The 15988-nt window shown below is 37.1% G+C and overlaps 2 protein-coding genes across 2 annotated transcripts; both read right to left on the reverse strand.

Moving 5' to 3' along the window:
• Positions 1-500: 500 nt before the first annotated feature.
• Positions 501-7362, reverse strand: LOC112177201 (NADPH--cytochrome P450 reductase). Its single transcript, XM_024315460.2, has 18 exons — positions 6918-7362; positions 6260-6319; positions 6086-6162; positions 5925-5982; positions 5738-5821; positions 5626-5662; positions 4287-4356; positions 3966-4154; positions 3722-3814; positions 2657-2882; positions 2481-2564; positions 2146-2297; positions 1963-2059; positions 1662-1811; positions 1497-1574; positions 1284-1406; positions 1090-1203; positions 501-968 (listed from the first exon to the last, which is right to left on the reverse strand). Exons 1-18 carry the CDS (start codon positions 7215-7217, stop codon positions 888-890), a joined length of 2073 nt encoding a protein of 690 aa, XP_024171228.1. The 5' UTR covers positions 7218-7362; the 3' UTR covers positions 501-887.
• A 1772-nt stretch (positions 7363-9134) lies between these two features.
• On the reverse strand, positions 9135-13960 carry LOC112179521 (protein ECERIFERUM 2). The gene is made up of 3 exons (XM_040510156.1): positions 13489-13960; positions 12766-13004; positions 9135-9962 (listed from the first exon to the last, which is right to left on the reverse strand). Exons 1-3 carry the CDS (start codon positions 13930-13932, stop codon positions 9320-9322), a joined length of 1326 nt encoding a protein of 441 aa, XP_040366090.1. The 5' UTR covers positions 13933-13960; the 3' UTR covers positions 9135-9319.
• Positions 13961-15988: the final 2028 nt, after the last annotated feature.

A 15988-nucleotide genomic window follows, 5' to 3' on the forward strand; every position in this document is an offset into this window, starting at 1 on the left:
ATTGACAACCTTACCTGTGTGGTATGCATACATAAAACCACCTAATCCATATTTTGTAGACCCCAGGTCCAAGTTCTAAGCTAGTATGCATAAGCACAAGCCATACCGCACATAGCAAACATTAACTTTGAAAAACTGGCCTTATGTAGGAAAAGAAATCGAATCTAGGTAACCGCCAGATACCATCCATTTTCTCATTCTACTACTCACATACTGACATTTTAGGTCCTTACTTCTCATCAAATCCTCACATACCATAGTACCATACTAATCATCTAAGAGATGCACTTACTCCCATCAGTACTTCTCAGATATTGATCCTAAACAAATAAATGTGATAGCCTAGTATCAAAGCTCCTTTTGCTTTATTTTCGCGTCAATTAGTTTGTTCCCCATAAACCATACCAGAAAGACTCTGGAACATCAACCCACCACACTCGAATTGATCAATCAACAATGTCATCAAAGGGGAATTATGAACTCGCAAGTCGTAACACTTATTTTCACCATCGAAGCGCAAACTTCAGCTTTATTTTAATTACCATAATTTACTAAAAATAATAATAAAAAATTATCCAAAACAACTTACAGCCAACATGAGTACGTGTTTTTGAGATATTTGTTACTAGCTAACTTTCCTAAACACAAATGATCCTTCTATGGAAAAAAGATAAAAAAAGGAAAAGAAAAAATTAAGGTAGATTGACATCTATCAAATTATAACTAAAACCCATTTAGGGAAGCCAGGTTTAAGTTCCCACCAATATTTTCCAAACTTCTGCTATTAATTGGAGGACAGAGATTCACCAGCTGAAGCCTAACCTCGAAGAAATATAAATCCAATGTTCCGAAAGATGATACAAGCAAACCGAATGAGGGAAGCAATATCACCAGACATCCCTGAGGTATCGTCCATCCATCTGGAGTTTTTTCACTATAGACTCTGCCTTTGACGAGTCTACTTTTTCCTGAAAGTTTTTGCCAGAGAACTTGAAAACATGATTTAATTCGATAGATTATAAGACACAAAATAACGAGAGCGTGTAAAGTTTACACACACACACACACAGACAGAGAGAGAAAGAGAACCTCTTGCTGGACAATGGTATGCAACGTCCGATGAACATCTCTCGCCATACCCTTGGCATCACCACATACGTAGAAGTATCCCCCTTGCGATATTAGGTTCCACATGTACGCTGCCTGCATATTACAAAATTAGTCTGACTGTTCTAAAGGTACTCATCCAGACAAAAATCACTATACATTTTACAACTACTTACTCTCTCCATCATCTTATGTTGAACATACTCCTTTGATGGTCCCTCCCGTGAGAATGCAACGATTAACTCTGATAGTGCACCTTGTTGCACAAAATTATTCAACTCATCTTCATAAATGAAATCCTACAAAACGAACAAAGATCATCTATGAAATCCTAAACCCTAAATGCTAAATTCATGTAGCATATTAGACCATAGAGTTACAATGTTTACCATTTGGCGATTTCTACAACCAAAGAAGAGAAGTGCAGGACCAAGTTGAGCACCTTCCTCTTTGAGGGCTAATCTTTCCTGCAAAAGTCAAAATGATAATACTTTTGTTTTCTTTTATTTTTTTCTGTACACAGAAAACGAGAACCCAGAATTTTCATCCAATACCTGTAGAAATCCTCGGAAAGGTGCTAAGCCTGTACCAGGCCCCACCATGACAATTGGGACTGAATGGTCAGCAGGTAACTTGAAATTAGATTGCCTAATAAAAATAGGAGCCCAGCTACAGTTCTGGCTTTTCTCTAGAGGAACTGCATTCTGATTATTCAACACAGATTAATATTAGATACAATCTTAACCCACGTCTTTTGTATAAGAGAGTGATTGGTTTTGACAATGGAAAAAACCAAATTAATTGGTATAGCGACTCAGAAGAGAAAGTTTCTCAAAATTCACAGCTCAATATCACCTTCATCCAGAATGAAGACACTCCTTTGTGAATTCTGCCAGTCGGAGTTGGACCATAAACCAAAGCACAGGTCACATGAACACGATGTGGGGCAAACCTGTTAGAAGCAATAGCAGTAATTAGTTTTCTACATGTCCAATTAATTTTCTAAATATACTAAACAAAGTAGCATAAGAAAATCACCTCGGTGATGACGAAATTGAATAGTAACGAGGCTGCAAGCGAGGGGCAACTGCAGCAAAAAACACGCCTAGTGGAGGCTTTGCTGATGGGAATTCAGCCATCACCTCTAGAAGACTTCTCTGACTTCCAACAACCCATTTTGAGTACTCATCCTGGATTGTATAAAGCATATGATAAAAATGTAGATTAATATACTATGTGTGTGTGTCTATATATATACTATATATATATACATATATATATATATATATATATATTAAAATAGTAACACAGTAAACATACATATAGAGAATAAAAAAAAACATAAGGAGTAACTGCATTGAAAACTTTTTAACCTTCCCCTGAGGTGATGATAAGAACTTGAGTCTTTCTGCCTCACTAGGTTCAACTGCATGTGCAGCCAAAGCAATTAGAGCAGCCTGACAGGAAAAGTAATTCAAAAGAAATATTTATAAGTACTAAAACAATAAGAAAGAGAAAGACATGAGCTTGCAAAATGGATGAAGCTCACCTTCCTAGGTGGGTTCAATAGATCAGCATAACGTGCCAATGCTGTTTTGAGTGTGCAAGGACCAGGAAAAGGAGGCGGCAATGAGCTTCCAAGTGATGTGCCATCATTATTGTCCGTATGAATGGAGAACAGCAAATCTAGAGGTTGACCCAACAACTTTGCAGCTTCTTCAACTGTGTCATCACAATTATCTGCATAAACACCCACGTGGTCTCCGGTTTCATATCTGGGACAAAAGAAAATAAATTTGATCATCACTTTCTTAATACCAGAACTAACCCCAAAAAAAAAAACGCTCAGAACAATTAAAGGAGCTCAAAAATGAACCCTTGCTTTTGGCTTAGGCACCAATTAATTCCTATTCCATACCAAAAACATGCTGTTTTTGGCCAAATCAAACAACCAGTGACTGTCAAAACTATTGATGGCCATTCCTGTTCAGCAGATGCTTACACAATAATATGAATTTTAAACTTTGCACTCTGTTCCTTCACCCAATAATCAATCAAATAGAATTTTTAAATAGTATAATTTAGTATTTAGAAATATTCTAAGACTCCAAGCACTTCATATATCCCTCTCCCAAAGAGCCCAACCACAGAAGAATTTTTGGTTGGTTGAAAAAGATGCCAAGGTTGTTTTATCATTACGAGGGACACTTCTTCAGCTCCTTGTCCACAACGTTACCTTCGCTTCCATACAACCAAGTCAACAAGATAAAGGTTGTTCTATCTACATCACATTAGCTCCATTTCAAGCCTTGCCAAATACTAAATTTAATAACGTTTAATTTAATCGCTGATAACATTTTGTTAAAGCTTCATTCATGACTCTTAACTGTTTCTAGAAATATTTATATCGCTATTCAACAGCCAAGTAATGAATACAAAAATCTAGTTCTACAAATGTAAATTTGTTGTTGCGTCACATAAAAATCACAAAAATGAAAAATCTAAAAAGGAAACACGGTCCACATCTGAAAATCATTTGTGAAAAGCAAACACATCTTTTAAACCTATCAACACATATTCTAGACAAAAGCAATTATTAAAGTCATGAACTTACGTAATACCAGTTGCATGGACGTCAAATTCCAGATGTATGCAAGACCGATCGGACGCAGGTTTATGAAGCTCTTTCTGAACAGCAACATTAACTCTTCAGGGGGGAAATCACAAACTTTAGTAAGAGAAAAAAAAAAATTTCCGGAAGAAGAAAGGGGAAAGAAAAACTAAAAACTAAAACAACACCAACTCTACAAAAATATAGTAACTCTGGAAGATGCAAGACGTTCACAATCTTTAAGTACCTGCAAGGATGATGAATGTCAAAAGAAGCATTCCCGTTTGCCATATTCGAGTAATGATCCTCATAAGAGGTAATACTGGGATCATGAATAACAATTCTATATTCAGGAATCACAGCTGTATATGGGGTAGACACATTATTTGTATCATCTTGGAGTAATTGATCTAGCTCGGGCCACAGTGCTTCCCTCCTAAAGAAGAACAAAAAGATTACAGTTATATGCAGAAGAAAAAGGTGTCACACTACACTCTTCCCAAATTAAGATACCGCCTTAAAAAGGGTAATCAATAAAGAGACTGTGACAATAATTATTAAAGCATACCAAGCAGAAAAATCATCCTCAATGCATTGATCATCATCACCTAAGCCAACGGTCACAAGACGCTTTGCACCTACATCAACCACACGGAGGCAAATGCAAAATATTAACAGACTAGACAGATAAAATAAACTAAACATTAACCATGAGATGAAAAAGAAAACACAAAAGAGAATAGTTTAATCCAAACATGGTCTATTTTGATATGCAACACAAAGATACACACAAGGTCTATTTTGATATTTGGTTTACCAATCCTAAAAAAAATTCAAAACTCCAGCAAACTAAAATATCTGTTCACATACAAATACAAAGCTTCCATCTAGTTTTGTATTAAAATCATTGGGAGAAACCATCATAGGAAGAGTAATGAACGGAGAATGAGAATTGGCATAATTGGAAGAAACCTTAGGATCTACCTATATTACAGAACTTTTCTGATCAAGATTGACGTGCCAGCTTTTCAACTCATGGATTAATCTGGAAAGCCAGAGTTCTCCAAGGTGAAGATCTTTACCGGGTCAGTTGCTCTTGAAATGTTCAGTCCTTGTAATAGGGTCCAAGGGATCCAAACCCCTGCCTTCTCCCTCAATGGTGCACATGGTGAGAAAAGGACTAAAATCTATCAATCACGTTTTTTATACTGTCCTGTGGTTTTGTTGAAGTTGCTTGGGGAGATGAAAGTAACCTGCAGAATTTCTAGGGACAGTTTTCCTTTTATTTACAAGAAGCACGCAATGTTAGAAATGGGACGAATGACAAACTTATGTGGGGGTTGTATTGTTTTGGCTGTGCTCGTGGTAGTTTGGCTAGAAGGATATTAAAGGATTTTGAAGACTTTGCTAGCAATGTGACTGAGGATTGGTGGGGCACGTAGTTATGACTTGATGCTCAATTGAGCCATTTGTATCCACAGGATGTATGGGTTTATCTTTTATAAGCCTGCCGATATATTGAATTATTAACAAACCAGTGTTTTAGGTCATCTGTGTTGAGTGGGCCAGTGTTAGCATTAGATAGAATTTGTGATTTTTGCTTTCTTAAAGTGACCATCTTGTCCAATTTCTCTTTGGTTCCATTGCCTACTGCATAAAAGCTATCTCAATTTCAAAAAGTAAGCTACTGCTAAGGACTAAGGATCCAGAGAGAAAAGAAGAGAGAGGGAAAACATATAAAACTAGAATGGAAGTCTACGAGAGTGCCAGTCCTTACATAGAAATTGATACGGAAACTTCTGGCACAATGTTAGGCTGTACATGTCATGAATTATATTGAAATGCAAATGACAAGATACACGAGGGACAATATCAGCAACACAATATAGAAACAAGTTTAGCTATACCTTGTTCATTAAGTAATTCGTCAACCACTTTCCCTATCTGTGTCAATAAGGCATGGTCAGAAGATATTATTTGAAACAAAATGAACTAACAAACGTATAGTACTGGGTTTACCTTATTAAAATGTTCGTACTGCCGGTTACCCAGACCAAAAACACCATATCTTAGTTGTTCCAGCCATACACCCCGATCTGTTCCCTATAACAAAATCATGTTTCAACTTATTAAATTAAACCCAGTAGGCCATCTTTATGACTTTAAGAGTGTTCATCAACTGAAAGTCTACGAGAAAAATACCAACCTCAGTAAACCATTTGTAAAATCTTGCTGCATTATCAGTTGGCTCTCCATCTCCATAACTACAAAGTCATGTCAATTATATTGAGTGTGAGACACTTTCATAAGAACCGATTAGGTTTTCATCAAGTATAATTTCAATATTGGTAAAACTGTATATCTTACGTGGCCAACATAAAAAATGCCATAGTCTCTTTCTTCAGTTTTTCTCCATATTTATCATCCTCCGGAGCATAATCATCCTAAATGAACCGTGAACATTATAATTATTGTATCTTCCAGATTATACAGTTTATCAGCAACAATGCAATACAAAGCATCAGTTCCCATCCAACGTACCAGGTCAATAACCTTGACTACAGCTTTCTCATATCTTGCCTTGATCTCTTCAGCCAAAGCCTATGCTTGCAACAAAACATATCAGTTGAAATAAGAGATCTTCCAAAAGAAACTTTAGTTACAAAAAATACAGAGGAGTTCAGGATACAAAGTACTATCATCAAACTACTGCAAGTGAGAAACCACACCAGTTGTATATTTCATGCTGCTCACTTAAAACTATAGCTCCTAAGGAGTTAATCAGACATATGCTACACTCATGAACATTTCAACCAGTCACTAGCTCTTATCAGTTTGATCTCTACAAGTCCAAAAGTTAAAATTTGTCTACCATTCCATTTCCAATTCTCCAGAAGTTTATATTACCATAGCTCTGGTCTAAAATAATCTAGAAACATTTCCATCTATCTTGCCTCAGACACCAAAATCCGAAAGCAGCAAGCCATTACATATAAACTATACACAGGTGTCAAGAAAATCCTCGACTCAAATCAATAAACGGAAACTACTATCATTTTACCGAATTCAACAGCATCTTACCAAAAATTCAATCCTCTTAACTAATACCTCAGACATACCTAATTCTATAACAAAAATTGGAATTGAAACAAGTAAAACACAGGAACAGTGAAATTTAGCACACAAAAAAAAGGTCAACCTTGGCGAAACCTTCAGCGGTGCCGGTCTGAGTCCCATAGAAAATAGTCACCCTAGTCTTCCCCGACGCAACCTCAAACTCATCTTCCTCCTCCTGAAGCGGCACCGCCTTGGGCACCGCCAGCTGCTTCACCTCCCGACTCTTCCGATCCGACGATCTCCACCACAGCACCACCAAAACCCCAATTATCAACGCAATTGAAGTCGTCGCTATCACCACCGCCGTGTCCGTCACCGAGCCTCCCAACGAAACCCCAAGCGCCGACTCCAGCTTCAGCACCAATTCCGAATTCGAACTCATCGTCGGAGATTCTCCGAGCTCGAATCCCTCGGTCTGTGCGAAAAATGAATCGGAGCCACGGAGCTCTCGATTTGCTCGAGGTCGGTGAACTAGAAACTCACAGTGAGAGAGATTTTGACCAGAAAAAAATTTTGAGCTGCTATTTATATATTTACAAGGAGGAATCCTATTATTTTGGTCGCAAATTTTTAGGGTCGTTGTTTTGTGCGTCGCAATCAAGGACTTTTTTGACCTTTTACTTATACGAAAAGCTCTGGAAAAGTTTATCCTTTTCTTCTACTTTCACCCATTTACCTTTTCACTGAGTCCGTGCGGGTGTTACTTTTAGTCTGGTAAACCTTTCTAATGCCAACCCCGTTTCAAAAAAAATAAACCTTTCTAATGCCAAGACAGAGGATCGAGAAATTCCAAGACAGAGCCACAAGCACACAAGTATTCAAATTTGCTCACCAAATTTAAATTTACTCACAACCAATATTTTGGTGGTGATACCACCACTTAATATAAAATTATCATGTGTTATAAAACATAATTATAGTTAATCATGATGATTTATTAAAAAAATAAATTTTAAGTATTAAATTAATTTTACATTACGTGATAAGTTTTAATTGGGTGGTGATATCACCACAAAATAAAAATGGTGAGCAAATTTGAATCGGAGCCACAGAGGAGGAATTCTTCGATCACGTCGAGTTATTCAATTTGTCTGATCGGTCAATTCTACAACGTTACGTGAACATTAGAGACACTATTTTTAGTTATTTTGCACTGAAAATAATGGATATTCAGTGTACAGATTTTATCTTAATCCCTCAAATGTGTCACATAAAATAATCATCTCAACTAAAATTTTTTCCTTAATAAGGCGTGATACATCGAGAGACCAATAAATCATAATAGCTAAAAGTTATGAATAGCACCTAATCTAAGTATAGAAATGTTTAAAAATGGGTTGCTCATTGGCAATCTCTGCTAATTGGTATGGCAATTAAGGGTGAGTAAGACACATTCAAGTAGGCCTGTAAATGGACCGGGTTCGGATCGGATCGACCTAAATCCAAATCCGTTTAGTAAAAAAAAAATTCGATCCAAACCCGCTCCGTTAACCAGACGGATCATTGATACCTCGATCCAAATCCGTATCCGTCGGATTAACGGATACCCGATCCGCTAATCCGATCCGTTTATAATTTCAAATATTTTTAAATTTCAAATAGTAATATTAAATTTATATCATAATATCTCATAAGATATTAATAAAATATTAAAATAACATAATCTACATGAAGAGTATCACCAAAAATAAAATTACATAATCAAAAATAAAATTACGAAGACTGCCTCTTAGATTTATGCAAAAAAGTAATATTAGAAATCTTTAATATTTTATATTTTATATTTTTTAAAAATAATAATATATTAATAAAAAATAATATTTTTTTATTACTAAAACGGGTCGGATCATTAAAGGATCGGATCGACCTAAATCCAAATCCGATCCGTTTATTAAACGGGTTAACGGATTCGGATCATTAACGGATCAACGGATCAAAATGTTCGATCCAAACCCGTTAAATAGCTACGGATCTGGAGTGGATCCGGATCAAAATCGGGTCCATTTACAGGTCTACATTCAAGCTATTAAACACTCTACTTAACTTGGTACAATATATGTGTTAATTATGGCTTTTGAATCTATGACTCATTTGGTTCGGAGTCTGATATTAAGGAATTTGATTTATGTGGCGGGGAAACAATATCTATTATACGAGTGTTTGTTTTGTATAGTCAATCTTTCTGTTAAGAGCTTGAAAATGTTGAGTCATATGCATCACCGCTATAATAACTATGTTAGGCATATAAATTTTCTCCATATCATTTGTACAATTAAATCTTACCATTTGCACAGTTGCTTATTTTCTTTTACTTCTTGTACTTCTCAAATATATATATATATAGATTTTAGCTATAAAGGGAGCTCTAAATTGTGATTTATTACAAATCCCATATATACTAGCACACACTTACTCGATGAATCCTAAGTATGATAATTTCTTGTTGAAAAAAAAAAAGTATGATAATACCAAAGCCTTTCGATCTCAAGCAATACTCCAATTCCTTTTGAGCTCAACTTTCAGCTGTGCAAGTTGATTTTCAGGGAGAACCATAGTCACATATCGATCACCATTTATGCCATCTCCCTCCTTACCACATTTTGGCCCTGGAAGCACCAAGACAACTCCCTCATCACCAACCCCATTAATGGAATAATTTGCATAAACTGGCTTTTGCCCCTTCAATTCAAGGCCATAAATCTCTATCTCTTCTAAATTCACAAATGTCAATTTTGCCCCATATGCTATGAAGTCTGAAGATTTTTCCCCAGTCTCAGTATTCCCCATCATCTCTTCAATCATGCCATTCTCATCTTCCCTTTTGTTCAAAATGAGCTCTACCAATTCTGAGACCTCAGCTTCTGCCACCCAGAAATCTGCTTCTACTGTGCTCCACACCATCCCATTACTTGGAGACTCAAATTCTTTTTCACGGAGTATGTTTGTACAAAGAGTCACCATCCTTGTCTCCTCTGGGTTTTCCTTGATCTTGGACAAGGTTTTCCATATGATTGCTGAGAATACTTCAAAAGCTGAGACCTTGAATTTTTGGTCTGAGAGAAAATGGTTAATTTTCGCTCTAGGAACATGGAAAGTATGTGTCTTCATCTTGCAGTTGTTGGGTGCACTACTAGAATTATAGCTATAGGACACCATCAAGTTTCTGTGCTCATTGTTGACAAAGGCCACTGATATCTTCAATAGCCACTATGCAGCCACCAATCACATGTCAGTCCCCTTTGGAGCAGTTTCCATTGTTGCATAGACCACCATTTCAACATCGGTGGTTCTTTCTCATCATATTTTGCTTTAACATTTGGATAAAGTACACCTGCCGAAAACTGCTGTGTCAGCTTTCGCAGTGGCAGTTCACACCATTTCCTATTCTCTTCGGTGTAATTGATTGGTGTGTAACCTTATATTATATTAATTTTTTTTCATCATGCAGTCACAATTAAAACGGTGTCAATGTTCATTTATTAAAAAAAATAAAAAATTAATAGGCTCCAATCTGTATTTCCTATACCCATACCAGTTCCAATTACAACTAATGCCCGTCATGGCATGAAATTCATCTATTTTTATTTTTTGGCTTTCCTTCTTCTGGCCTTCACAAGCTGTTTCAACTTTCCTGTCAATTACAAAGTAACAATGTGTAAGCCACATACAGTCACACTCATAAAGATAATGAAAATATGGACAAACTATTGATTTCACAAATACCTTTGAGCATAGTCTGTGGGCTGTTTGACCTGTCAACTCCTGCCCAATTTTACCAACATAAACCTGATGGCAAACACCAGAGCATTAGAACTAATGTAAATAAAGGCACACGAAAAAATTAATGTATGTAAATAAACACTAATAAACTCCTGTTTCTTTTGTAAGCAGAAATTAGAACAAATGTAAGATTTAACAGACATTATACTCTGTGATCGTAACTATAATGGCAGAAATTAATAACAATCCATGATCAACTTTTATAGCCTCCTAAACTGTCCATATGTATTAACATCAACCTAAGAAAAAGCTGACTCCCTAATTGCTACTAATATTAGATCTATGCAGAGTTACTGACAAAACCAGTAAAATGTAGAGTTTTTAACTTTTAACATACCTTCCTTCCACCAGGGACTATACCAATGACGACCAAGCACAGCCCACAGAAGCTGGAACATCTAAAATATGATTCTTTTTTCTTCCAATGCTATGGTAGGATGATTGAGAAGTTAAAACTCCACTTCCATGCAATGGGACTTTAGGACTACTACAAGATGTTTGATATTGTGTTGACCGACGCACATCTGCTACAAATTTGGCAAACTTTGAAATAAACATATAATTTATGGTGTTCACAGACTCTTATCTTGCTCAAGTACAGACCACATACAGAGAGAAGCAAAAAAGAAGCTTACAATCTGAACAATCAGTCAACTGCAACTAAATGAGATTGGGACTAAAAGTATTCCCAAAATTGGACCTGTCTACCAAAAGACTCATAACTTCTTGCATTGCAGATTGCATAGCGACCTGAACAATAGCTGCACCAAGAACAAAGCAACCACAATCAGAAGGCAAAACCATATATGGCGAGACACAAATTGTAACCAACTCTGCCAATGATTAATCAACCGTCAAACCTGCTTGCTTATGCGGATAAATTTTACAATGATTGAAGAGTAGTTATCAACCCTAAGATTTAACCCAATTCCTTTAAACCATTTATTTACCATACATAGTTTCTTGTCAAACTACTAGCCTTTAAAAGGCATTTTAACAGAATGAAACCAAAAGTTTTTACCTTGTGATTACCATACATAGTTTCTTGTCAAATTACCATACATAGTTTCTTGTCAAATTACCGCAACCCCCAAATTATCAAAGTCAGTCTCCTTCATCAAAACACCCATTAAATTACATCCGCAGATCTCAACAAATGCTAGATTGTTGATCTTATTGGTTACTACTGGCTTTTTCTTCAAATTTGTAAATAAAACAAAAAGAGAAAAATTCACTTCCTCCTCCAAATTATGATCTTCACATCATAAACAGAGACTAATCAACACCAATTAATAACAATCCCTCATTATTATTATTTTTCTCACAATTTCATCAAAAAAGATGAAAAATCAACTTTTATTTTCACAAGAAATTGCAAAATCTCATCTCCACTCAAAACATCAATAAGCAAAAATCCAAAATATTAAGAGAAAAAGACAAAGAAATTACCTTGATAGTATCTTCAGGAGAAGAGAACTCTTCTATATCGTCTTCCATACTCCAAAACGGCGATGGATTGGTGATGTAGATTAGCGCATAGTTGAAAAGCTGGTCCAGTGAGAGCCAAATCGAGTATGGTGATGATGTGGCAAATGATCGCGGCGGTCACGGCAACGCGATGGTGGAGATTGCTGGGTGATGAGAATGGAGGAGAGAAGAACGATTTGGAATGAGAGAGAGGGGTGGGGGTGGGGTTTTGGGACTCGAGTGATTTTAGATCCCTAAATATTTTTATTTTTTGGGTTGTTCGGCGAATGAAAACATCTTCTATATTTCTTCTATGAGCAATATTTGCTTTTTTATTTAATTTTTATTAAAAGTGTATACTGGTCTGTCAAAGTATGGCATGTAACTTGTACCAAAGAAAAAAGTATGGCCGTCGAGCCATCAAATACATTTAAATATCTAGGTTGTCAAGGGCGAGTACAATGCACGAGTACTATTTATAATTTAATATAATAAGACCAAGAAAAAATATAATATAATAGCAAAATGCCTTCTAACTTCAGTCCATTCCCAGTGATCATTAGTGGCATTGTAAAAGTTTGTCACTGAAGACTGAAACGGTGGAACACTATTTCAATCAAGCACCACTTGGCAACAGTGGCTAGTAATCGGTAGCCTTTGCCCAAATTTCTAGTAGTGGTGTGAGCCATAAGTCGCCAACTGAATCAATCCTTTTAAGGGCGTTTGGTGTTACCTTGGGAAGAACTAAAAGTGGGAGCTTAGGTTTTGCAGGCCAGTCTGGTACGTGTAGTGACTTGTGAGGCACGTAACCTGCCATGGTCTTCCCCCACAGGTTGACGAAGGTTGAGGCTGAAAATGCATCTCCAAGGACATTTGCCCAGCTAATTCCCACTGACATTCCTCCACATTTGAACCAAGTGAACTGCTTAGAAGTTTCACGCACATTAAACAACAACAAAGGCAATTAGGCAAATTAATATGGGGGCTTCTTCTTAATAGGAAAATTTTTCTTAAATAATCAAGCATCTTCCAACTTGAAATTGTACTAAGAAAACAAATGATTCCCGAAAATCTTCTCGAGCTTCACTTAAGTCCCTATGATCCATGCACTGTGTCACTGTGACATTATTATTATCATAGTAGGATAACGCTTAATTAGGGAAATCATTGTTGAAAATATCTGCATGCATCCTTCACACATGCTAATTAATCAAGGGCATTAATTTTGTATACTTGGAGATCGATCAAGTCTTTTTCGTTCAGCCCAACAGTAAAAGTATCCTTCTTTAAATCATAATCTACAATAAAGTCCCTATAAAGCTAGAGATTTAATTTGAAACTTGAAAAAGATTAGCTAAAGTAGAATTCATTTCCATGATAGACTAGTAGTGAGCTAGTGATTTAACCTGTATAAAGACCAGAGGAGAGAAATCAAGATCAGTATCACCAAGTGCTTGATTATAAGCAAGACCATCAAAAGTAGAATCATCCTCCACAGCCATGGCCAACCATTCATCGACCGTTTCGTCACAACGTGCCTCCACAATTCTCACACCGCCATCGTTACACATGATGAAAGGCCGGCCCGTTTCGGATCTTCGGATTCTCCCGGCGGCAACAAAGTAGAGTGGAAGCAAATGGATGACCATAGGCTTCTTCAAGTCAAACACCGTAAGCCCCTCGACTGCATAGCTGTTGAAAAAGTAGACCCCTTTGATGTAGTGTAGCTTCATAGCCAAGTCCACGTTGGTCAGCTCATGGACCTTCCGACCGGTCACCGTTGCTGGGGCGACGGACGACAGTCTCATGCTGGACTTGAGGCGGTGGATGTTGTCAGTTGATGACACCATTTTTGGAGAAGAAGTGAGAAAGGGGAATGGATCGAGTCTTGAATGTGAAACAGCTGTAGAGATAAAGGCATATATAGGCCTGATCAGGACACCTTTTTGTATATTGAGGTCTTCGGGGCAGTTGGGCTAATTTAATCCTCTACTGATATATGTCATGCAGACTTCTTTTTTTTTTTGTTTTTTCTGGCAATGCGTATCATGCATAGATTTGGACAGTTCTGTTTACGAATACAGGTACCTTCTTGTAAATTTCTAGTACATGCATGAAAAGGATTTTTATTATTTGAGCCGTTTATGGACCAGAAGATAGTCCTAGTCGGATGGAGATGAAAGTGAAAAGATCTGAGAGTCCCGTTTCCACAAGATACAAAAGTCTTGTATGTTAGAGGAGTACGTAGCGTCCTTATATTTTGTTCCTGGCCATTAATTGGAATTTAAAAGCTTAGAGAGCTGGATAGAAAGAGCTAGAATGGAATTATAGTTAACTTGAATCATGACAGGGAGGGAATGCGAAGGACCTGGAAGACAAGGGTTAGTGTCTTCAAATAGGGGTGAAAACCTAACCTCGATAACCTCTTCTCTCGATTTGCTGCGCATGCATACCACCTATATAAAAACTAAACCTAATTTTATTTTTTCTTTCACACTCCCACAGATCGATTGAACTTACATAAGCATTTGCCAAGCATAATTAGCTATAATGAGCCACGCTCATATCACCGCCAGCGGTACCAACAACCATCAACGGTGTGACCTACAAAAACACAACTAAACAAGCTATCATCTGAGCCCCGGCTCACCCCCAGATCACCGCTAACGCGCTGCCAAGCGCCGAGCCAAGATCGCCTCGCTGAGGCATAAGAAGCTGGGAACTGAAGCATATCAGTCCCACATCGAAAATAAGGAAGAGGTCAGCCTCTTCCCCACCTATAAAAGTTCCACTCTTCTCTCCTTATTAATTACGCATTTACTACTTACCTACTGTTATTTTTGTCAACATAAATACATTGACTAACTTAGGCATCGGAGAAGAGAAGACCACCAACCGCGGTCTCTCTCTGACGCCCTTTGTATTTTATTTGACACATAGCGGAATCAGCAAAGAATATCACAAGTAACAGTTCGCTCCTCGAACCAGCGTTAACTGAGGTTCAACTACCGCTGAATCTTAGACATTAACATTGGTGCCGTCTGTGGGAATCCTTGAGCAAAATAGCATCCCACCACAACAATCACCATGACTAATGGTAGCGGGACATAGGGGTCATCATGGGCCGGGCTAGGGCCGGCCCTACCCTAAATTTTAGGGCTTAGGGTCGGGCCGGGCCGGGCCTAGTCAAAGTCAACAAAATTTAGGGCCGGGTAGGGTCGGGCCAGGGCTTAAATATGCTAACCCTTACCCGCCCGAAAAGCCCGATCCGTTAGGGCCGAAAGGGCCGGGTCGGGCCGGCCCTCAAATAGGGCCAAATAGGGCTGAAATGGGCCAAAAAGGGCCTTATTTTGTTTAACAAAAAAAAAACATTATTTTTTCTTCTCAAAATATGGCTTAATGGTATATATTGGTGATATAAGACTCATTGTTTTTTATTGAACATATTTTATATTAATATAATACTTGTAACTTATAACATTTATTAATATTACTTAAGGTGGTTATATTCAATTAACTATCTATATAAATCTCCCAATATTAATTGTTGTCTAACAAAGAAAATAGAAATTAAAGAAAACAAAACTTATGAAATCAATTACAAAGAAAGAGATAAATTGCATATTATAGAAAAAAGAGAAACGTAATTAAAAAAAAAAAAAAATGGCTTATTCGGGAGGGCCAAAAATTTCAAAATGGAAATTGATCAATCTGACAATGCTCATGGAGGGTAACAAGCCTAATAAACTAGTTATACTACATTACAAGGCATATAAGGATTATGTGCGATCCAAAAATTTTAAAATGAAAATCGACCAATCTGAAAATTCTTATATGTTTATACAATAGTGATAGGTATTGTGTAAAGAAATTAGGCCGATCCGCCGTGAATAAGGCGTCCAAAGT

Source organism: Rosa chinensis, chromosome 7 (genome assembly GCF_002994745.2).
Source record: "Rosa chinensis cultivar Old Blush chromosome 7, RchiOBHm-V2, whole genome shotgun sequence".
Taxonomy (NCBI): Eukaryota; Viridiplantae; Streptophyta; class Magnoliopsida; order Rosales; family Rosaceae; genus Rosa; species Rosa chinensis.